The following is a 9481-nucleotide window of genomic DNA, read 5'->3' on the forward strand; positions in this document are numbered from 1 at the left end:
CCAGTTCCTCCGGACCGCCTGCTGTGGGTGCATAGAAGAGCTTGTACTGGCGAGGACTGCCCTCTGCGTGGTCCCAGCGAACGTTCAAAGTGCTGGTGGAAGGGTCGTACACTCTGAGGTTCCTCACAGTATTCAAAGGTTCTGAAATGCACGGAAAGCACATCACAGTGTGGTCCTAACAACCCAGCACTCACAAAACACAGGTTCACTGATGTCTCCCCACCCCACAAATATTTGTTGAAGTCCTGAATAAGTGAAAGAATGTCTGTGATCATCTGACACATGTCTCATCTCTCCAGAGAGATTTTGGCCCCTGAGCGGTTTTTGTTTGTTTTATCCTAGAAAGTAATAAACTTCTTTCTCCTTGAACAGAGACAGATGACTCCAAGTAAGGATATTAAAAAACAATTAAGATCATTATTAACATGCATTTTAAAAGGTTAGCAAAAGGCTGTGTCACCCCAGGGTTTCCAGAGAAAGATGTGATTCCATCCCCGTGAACGTTATTTAAAAAGCCGTGGGAGGGCTTCCCTGGTGGCGCAGTGGTTGGGAGTCCGCCTGCCGATGCAGGGGACACCGGGTTCGTGCCCCGGTCGGGGAGGATCCCACATGCCGCGGAGCGGCTGGTCCCGTGAGCCATGGCCGCTGGGCCTGCGTGTCCGGGGCCTGTGCTCCGCGATGGGAGGGGCCGCGACAGTGAGAGGCCCGCGAACCGCAAAAAAAAAAAAAAAAAAATACGTGTGTGTTATTTCAAAAAAAAGGAGAACTGTGATGTGAAGTGGGAACGATGGCATGGCATCATTGTGGCTGAGAAGTAACATATCCCAGATCAAAGCAGCAGTTCCCCCAGTACTGGAAATTAGAAGAAACATTTCTTGCCGAATTGGAGTTCCAATGCCTTGGATAAAATTGGCCAGAATCTGGAGCAAAAAAAAAGCCGTGGGAGTCTGGGTTCACTTACTGGTCTTGCCCCTTCCTGTCATGCGACCGCCTTCACCATCTGGATACAGGGAGGACACAGTGATTGTGTAAGGAGTGTCGGGCTTCAGCTTCTGTAGGAGCACACTGTTTTGCCGTCCTCCTACCATGGTCTTGAGTAAAACAGGGATAAGTGTAAGCCTTGCTCTCTCCATCTCACTGATCTGTTAGAAAAAGCTCTTTCTACAGGGGAGCTGTTTGAGACCTTTGCCAAGATCTGGAAACAGGTCCCACAGTGAAAGCCGAAAATTGTATCTTAGGGTATAATTTTAAATGTAAAATATGCACTTTCAATCATAAAAAGGATTTTAAGCCTTAAACTGGTGACCTTACAAAGATATTTCAACTTGCTAGCCGCCAGCGCTGTGAAATTTCATCCAAAACACATTTCACAGATATCCTCCCCAAAAAGGCATTTATCATAAGTGAGCTGCAAAGGGACTTTAAGAGAGCAAAGAATTGCACAATAGTAGAGGCTCTGCACCATTAAGTATTATTCTTACCTTTTTACAGATGTTTTTTATTTGCTTTAGAAACATATTAAAATGATTCAGCAAAAAGATCTAAAGCTTTTGGTTTTCCCCCTCAAAAACTGCCCCTCTAACAGCATGAGCTGTGTAAACTACGTGACGGGACACTCTGCCAGGCCACACTCAGGGTTCCAGCCTCGTGGTATGAAGCTTTTTCAATATCCTCTGATTACAGAGTTTGAAGGGTTTTATTCATTGCTTAAGGCCATCTAGTTATCTTGCTGAAAGGAAATTTGTATGATTTGTTAACGGTCTACCAAATTCAGATGTTTATGCCATACTAATTAAAATCACATGAAAATGGCACGCTGCCCACGAATCCACATGTGGATGGTTGGTCCAGATGTTTCCCACTTAGCACGCATCCACTCAAGCAGTCTGCGTTTCAGAGAAAACCTCGGTGAAGCCCCCTCAGTAGGGGCAAATTGAACCGCAGTGGCTAATTCAAACAAATTTAGTATTTGAGGTTATGAGAACAAAGTATCAATGTATTTGATACTTAACAAATCTGAAAGCATCCACTTAGTAGAGCTAGCCTCAGGAGGAAGCAGAATGGTGTGTGCCTGCTTCTTCCATCCAGCTCTCCAAAATATGCCAGCATCAGTGATTCATCGCTTTGACTATTTCGTAGACTAGCATTAAAATGCAAATATCCTTGAGAATAACAGACCTTAAGGGCTTATCAGCTAATACTGTACAGAGGATACGTTTATGAGACTCCTTCTAATTATAACAAACAGCTGAGAGACAGGAAAGAGAGACGCAGGGCAGCAGTTGGATGGTCAGTATCACCAAGAACAGAAATGCTAAGGACAAGCTTTGCCTAAATCTGGCCTGGTACAGACGAAAGTTCTGTTTCTGCCATTAAAATATCAGTCCATCCAATGTGTCTTATTTTATATAAAAGCCAGTTGATGACACTTGGTATTTAGTTTACTATTGATAAACTATAAGAAATTCTTAATCCAAATGTATCACACTACCTAAGTCTAGATCTATGGAAACCTCAACAGAGCAGCTCACAAGAGCATTAGTTCAGCTAAACCCACTTCCTGCGCAGGTTCAGAGACCTTTAACCACTGCCAGCATCTACCTCTGCTAACGCCACTAAACTGGGAAGAGGTATGACCCATTTGCTGGAGCTCAGAGAGTCAGACAATTAAAAGTTAATAACTCACTCTCTCTAAGGCAACATGAGGAAAACTCACAGCCCCCAACAGTCAACAGAATGCTAAACCTCACCAAAAGAGGTATTTGAAATAAATCAGAAAACATCGCCCTATCTGTGTAAAAATCACGCTGCTTCCTGACTCAGGGTAATGTGTGCAGTTCTGATCACACATTTCATAATAAGCTGAAAAAGGTTCAAAGACAGACAACTAAAGTAAGCAAGGTAAATATGGACAAGGGCTCTTGTTAAATACGGGAAGGCTGGGAAGAAAAAGAAGACGAAAGCCGAGTTTACAGTAGTCCTACAGTCCTTCTCAGGAACCTCCATTTGGATAAATATAAAAGTGATAAATAGTATAAGTTAGGTTGAACAGATCTAGAAACATCAAATCTAGAAGATACCTTATGACATGCAAAAAACAGAAAACTTAGAATAATGGAAGTCTAGCAAACTCTCAACACTTGATCAAGTTAGAGATGTAAGAAATGAAAATACAAATAGAGTCAGAAATCTAGCTATCTTCATGGATGACCCGTCCCTAATAGCTTTTAAGGAAAACATGAATGCATTGAGGCACATGCCTGATGCTGTGAGGCTCCATCAGGGATGAAGCCAAAAAATTCCATCCAGTACAGTAAATCTTGCAACTCTCAAAACAGTAAGTGTGACTAACTAAACACTGGGAGTGAGAGGGGTCTGAGAGGGCGAGGGTAGAATTTATCCAAGTCACGTTTTTTTCAAAATGAATTACCGTTTGTTCATTGCCTTCCCCTGCTGAAGGCTGATAGGTGATTCTGTATTTCTGCACACGACCGCTAGCAGGATCCCACTTAACAGTCAAGCTGTTAGAAGTTGCATTGTACACCTGAAGGTTCCGTGGGCCACTTTTTGGAGCTGAAAAAGGATTGTTGAGAAACAGAGTAAAAAACTGGAGAATGCCTCTCCCACAAATATGCACTGTTCCCAAGGAAATCAAGAGAGCTGTATACTTCTAGGCTTAGAACTAATTTTTTTTTTCACATCTTTATTGGAGTATAATTGCTTTACAGTGGTGTGTTAGTTTCTGCTTTATAACAAAGTGAATCAGCTATACATATGCGTATATCCCCATATCCCCTCCCTCTTGCATCTCTATCCCACCCCTCTAGGTGGTCACAAAGCACCGACCTGATCTCCCTGTGCTATGCGGCTGCTTCCCACTAGCTATCTATTTTACATTTGGTAGTGTATATATGTCCATGCCACTCTCTCACTTCGTCCCAGCTTACCCTTCCCCCTCCCCATGTCCTCAAGGCCATTCTCTAGTAGGATGCCACTCTCTCACTTCGTCCCAGCTTACCCTTCCCCCTCCCCATGTCCTCAAGGCCATTCTCTAGTAGGTCTGTGTCTTTACTCCCGTCTTGCCCCTCGGTTTAGAACTAAATTTGACCCGAAGGTAAATGATGGTCATTGACCCTCAAATGACTCCTCAACAAATAGTAGCAAAGAGCAAAGATTTTCGAGAAAGACCTGTTTAAAAGAGGCCCCAATCAACCTTACGATTTAAAAGCAGAAGGCCTGTTTGCAATGGATTTTGTGTTATTTTTCATTCATTCATTCATTATTTGGTCATCCGTACAATCAGCAAATTAAATTCTTACCTTGTGTTGTTAAGGGTATCAAACGCACTACAAAAAACAGAATATGGGGAAATATTACGAATATAGGCATAGCTCTATTCTGTTCATTTTAAGATAACAATGTCCTACTGAAGGCTGAACACCTACATGTGCGCTCGCTGCCAGTCAGGTCATCGCTTTCTGACTCATCAGGATAAATGGCAGTAACAGAAACTTCATAGAGAGTGTTCGGGTTCAGGTTTTGAAACACCAAAGTATTCTCATCTCCATTTAGGATGGTCTTAGGGAAAGAGGAAGAAACAACAAACCCACACAAGGTTAAGTCACCAGCTACATCATGCACTCCATGGCAGTTGGTTGACATCATTTAGCCAGATATTCCTCTGCTTTGAGGCACGCCATGAGCTCAAAAGTCACTAGTAGGGAAGGATGCTTTTCAGTCAACAGAGGTAATACACATTTCAAACAAGAGTCCCTATAATGAAATGTGATCGAAAAAAAAAAAGAGAGAGGAAAAAAAAGAGTTAACACTACCTCCATCTTATCTGTGCTTCCAGAAGGTGCCCAGGTGATTCTGTAGAGAGACACATCAGAAGCTCCGTGATCCCAAGTCCCTCTGAAACTCTCTGGTGTTACTTCAGTAATCTGTAGGTTTGCTGGGGCTGGCACAGTGCCTGTCATGAGAAAAGGCGGGACTGTTTTTCGATGCGATCCCCAAACTTAATATAATAAAACTGCCTTGTTCTATTTTAATGGACATGGGAAAACTGGCTGACAACATTGCTTAGAACCAAGTATCTAACCAATTCAGTTCATTTGAAAGTAAATACGAGAGAGAGCCCCAAAAACTGCAAGCATTTTATGGCTATAACAGACTACTTCCCGTCTATTAAAATGGTGATTTTTTTTTTAAAGGTACCGTTTAGTCATACTGCTCTAACACGGTGGTTCTTCATCATTTTGTCCCTCCCACTTTTTGAGAATCTAAGGAAAACCCTGGACTCTTTTGCACAGCAGTACAGAAGCACAAACTTTAGCCCATAATATCAGAGAGTTCATGGACCTTCATGGCCCATGAAATCTTATGATCTAAGTAATCCACGCATAAGCTTTTCCTGCAGATCACTAACCTTGCACACAATGTGAAGCTGACTGTATCAACTCTATTCAGAGACAGGACCAGCCCCGCAGTGCTGATGATGGCTGAAATCCCAACTAAGAGCCCTTCTGTTGACCAGGCACTGCAGCTGGTTTGCAGCACAAGCAATTTGGAACGTCTGACACCAGTTCTGAGCTTTCATTGTCAATTATTTCTCTATCTCCTGGTAACCAAAGCCAACTACACAAAAGCCAGAGCCACCAAAAATTTGTTTCTAATAGTTACAATGAAAAGGCCCATTGAGATAATACCACTTTCACAAGCACAACTGCAAAACAAACCGACCATTAAGGGTGCACTTTGGATGGATCTAAAAGTTCTTAGGAAATCTTAAGGATTAAAAACAAGTATTAATTTAGTATATATTAAATGACAGGCTTTGACTAGGCTTTCTTCCTGACTTTTTCTGCCCTTTACTGTTCCTTTACTTCCCTTTAAATTCCTGTTGTATTTATGAACATCTGTCAGCCTGCTCATATGGACAAATTTTCATCTCTAGCCACTACCCTTCCAGGAAAGAACTGCTGCCAAGAAGGTTATTAAAGTTGCTAAGAGATTTCACATGTTAAGAAAAGAGCAGAAGTGGATACTGTCTGAAGTTAAGGAGGAGGCTGTGAAATTTGACAAGATGCCTTGATCATGTATAGACAGCTGGGCACTGAAGGAGAAGCTTCTGAGCCTCTGGTGAGGGAGTTGCTGGATAGGAAGTCAAGTTCTGGACTATAGCACTGATCCCTCACCACTAGCTTCCTGGGCGAGGCTGGGCAAGTCATTTAAATTCTCTAGACTCCCTGTGCTGTCCACCATGGGAGCCACCAGCCACATGTAGCTATTGAGCATTTGAAATGTGGCATCTGAATTGAGATGTGCTAAAAGCGTAAATTAAGACACACCGGATGGCAAAAAAATTACTACCAAAACAAATGTGAAATATAAATAATTAGTATACTGATAAATGTTGAAATGCTAACATTTTAGATACACTGGGCTGAATAAAACACATTATTAAAATTCATTTTTCTCCTTACCTTTTCTATTTTCTAGAAAATTTTGAGTTACCTCTGTGGCTCCCATTATATTTCTTAGGAACCCTGCTGGCTCTAGACCTCAATTTCTTAACCACCATTTAATTAGGAAATGATGTGCTGAGCACTGAGTGAGAAACTGGGGATTCAAAATTGAGCGAAATGAATATGTTTGTGCCGTCATGAGGAAGGGGCCAGGGGGAAGTAGGAAAGATAGGAAAAGACCAACAGGCAATAATAGTTGGGTTAAATACTATGGAAGCGGCGTGAGAAGGAGAGAAAGCGACATCCCTTGAGGTGGCCCAGAATGGAGCAGGGAAGATGGGGCCCCTGCAGGTGCCCTGTATTCTTCCACCTTCCTTCCCACTGTGGAATCGAATCTCCCCTTCCGCTGAGTGCCATGTAACTCACCTTCCTTACCTGATCCCATGTATTGTTACTTTTTATCTTCACAATGGAATACTACTGAGAGCAAAGATGCTTATATTTTGTTAGCCCTGATAGCACTTTACATATAGTAAGATCTCAAAAAAAACTGATAACTAATGCATGCTTTCCAGAGAAAACGTCCAATATGCTTTCTCCCCACCCCCTTACACACACACACACACACACACACACACGCACGCACGCACACACACCCTGGTTAAGTATCTGGAAGATGAATTAGTGACAGTGGCTGGTAGAATAATAGGAAAGAAATTATCATAAAAGGAATGGACATAGAGATAGAAGATGGGAAGAAATCTATGAACCCAAACATTATTAAACATTATTAAATTCTGGCAAAAATAACATTAAGAAATGCACAGAGAACTATACTCAGTATTTTGTAATAACCTATAAGGGAAAAGAATCTGAAAAGGAATACGTATATACATGTGCGTGTGTGTGTATAACTGAATCACTTTACTGTACACCTGAAACTAACACAACATTGCAAATCAACTATACACCAATAAAAAAAAATTTTTTTTAAAGAAGTGAAATAATCCAGTTAGTTCAGTGACACGTGCATGCAGTGTTGTCTTCCAACTATCAATAAAGTGTAAACACAACTCACGGGTGGTTTCTTGAGCAGTCACTGGGGGAGACTCCCCTTCATCATATACTGCAGACACGCTGACTGTGTACCGGGTTTGTGAGAAGAGGTCTTTAAGAGGTGTGCTGGCCCATGACCTGTCCACCTCTACCTACAATAGAGCAGCGGAACTATTTTTACAAAGTTTAATTTTGACATCCCTCTGTTGTTGGCTATACCTCTCAGCACAAGAGCATAAGAATTGTGGTACAAAAAACAGCAGTGTTTTCCAATTTGCATAAGAGTCCAGGAATTGGAGATCATTTAAAATGTTTCCAAAGTGGAAAAAATGTATATACTGAGCTGTATCTGGCACTAGTGTCTGGTAAATGATGACTGCCTAGGAATTCAAACAACTAATCGTTTCCCCCACTTCCATGTCTCCCTTTGTATCACTGCGCGATTCATTTCGGAAAAATTCTCCCGTGCATTAGCTGATTAGACCCACTGGTCATTGTACTCCTTTTGATGTTGAAACCCAGAATGAAATGAATGTGTGCACAGGTATAAGTTAGCTTGTGTACAATCCAAATGACCAGCACAGTCTGTAACTGGGTGCTTAGAAAAACCATTTCTAGCTTCCAAAAATGCCTCTGAGATTCTCACATTAATGCCCCTTCAGGCAAACATAAGTTTTAAACCCATTCGCTGGTGAAGCTCCTCAGTTTGCTTCCACTTTGAAGCAGGTTGTCATGGAAATAGCTCTCCATCTCAGCATCATCTCAAAAATGCTCAAAGCCAGAGGGACAATCCTCTGACATTATATTCCTACTTTCTCTCTGTCCTGCTCAAGTGTCCTATCTTCCCATTCCCTGACAAACTCCCCCTCTTCTTTCCTGCATCCCCTTGCTAGCTTTCATTTTTAGAAATGTTATTATGACATTTTTTAGTAATTCGTAGAATGCAGAGCACCATATTAAGCATCTGCAGGAGAGCGAAATGCCATCTAGACTCTATAACTCTTTGTCTACAAAGGGATGATGTTTTTAGGACTAATATCACACAGCAAAACATTTCCAAACTAAATGCAAGACAGTCCAATATATTACCAATATTCAAATAGTGCTCTATAAATATATAACGTTTCCAACACTATGTTCATAAAGTGACAAGTATTCAAAACACGTTATACTTGTTTAGATTCTTCTGTTAAACCTACTAGGACTAAAATATTTCTAAACCCCTTCTAATCTCAACCTACCTCTTTGGCATCCTCTTCCGGTGTTTTGTAGCGAACAATGTATTTAAGCACTTTTCCAGGTGCAGGTTCCCATAAGACGTTCATGGTGCTGTGAGTCACATCTCTGAGTTTCAGATCTCGAGGACTGGGCAAAGGCACTGGAAATGCATGAGAAATTGGGGCCAGATGTGGTTCTCAGCCAAAGAGCTCAAAAGCATCCACACAAGCTTTCAAGAACTTGTTTGGAGAAAACTTAAAAGGTGTGCAGTAAAGTAACTAAACAAATTGGCTATGATGATAAAAGCACTTTGATTCTACCAGGTACAGCTGAATTCTTCTTAAGGAGGATTTTTAAAAACAGGATAAATTTAAATTTTTATCACAACTCTAACTTCTCATTTATATGTTAACTTTTTCCCACTCTATTTAAATAAGTTCTTACTTGCTGCTCAGCTATAATAAATCATAATTCACCATAAATGTACAGCTCATGTGTCTTTATCAGATATTTAAGTCGGTTAAGATAGAAATCAAAATGAGTCACGCTTCCTGAAGAACGTGATAGAAAAACAAACGGTTACAAGAGTGAAGCATGGGGCTTCCCTGGTGGCGCAGTGGTTGAGAGTCCGCCTGCCGATGCAGGGGACCCGGCATCGTGCCCCGGTCTGGGAAGATCCCACATGCCGCGAAGCGGCTGGGCCCGTGAGCCATGGCCGCTGAGCCTGCGCGTCCGGAGCC

General features: G+C 41.8%; 1 protein-coding gene across 1 annotated transcript in view; it reads right to left on the reverse strand.

Annotated features, from left to right (window-relative positions):
- Positions 1-9481, reverse strand: part of COL12A1 (collagen type XII alpha 1 chain) — a 118780-nt gene that overhangs the window by 59744 nt on the left and 49555 nt on the right. The window contains exons 25-32 of the mRNA XM_007456595.1: positions 8765-8901; positions 7546-7675; positions 4833-4972; positions 4446-4578; positions 4320-4346; positions 3431-3573; positions 962-1091; positions 3-141 (exon numbers count right to left, since the gene is read on the reverse strand). Coding sequence (XP_007456657.1) covers positions 3-141; positions 962-1091; positions 3431-3573; positions 4320-4346; positions 4446-4578; positions 4833-4972; positions 7546-7675; positions 8765-8901 — 979 coding nt within the window. The remainder of the gene's footprint in view (positions 1-2; positions 142-961; positions 1092-3430; positions 3574-4319; positions 4347-4445; positions 4579-4832; positions 4973-7545; positions 7676-8764; positions 8902-9481) is intronic.

This window comes from Lipotes vexillifer, unplaced genomic scaffold, assembly GCF_000442215.2.
Source record: "Lipotes vexillifer unplaced genomic scaffold, Lipotes_vexillifer_v1.1 scaffold1226, whole genome shotgun sequence".
NCBI lineage: Eukaryota > Metazoa > Chordata > Mammalia > Artiodactyla > Lipotidae > Lipotes > Lipotes vexillifer.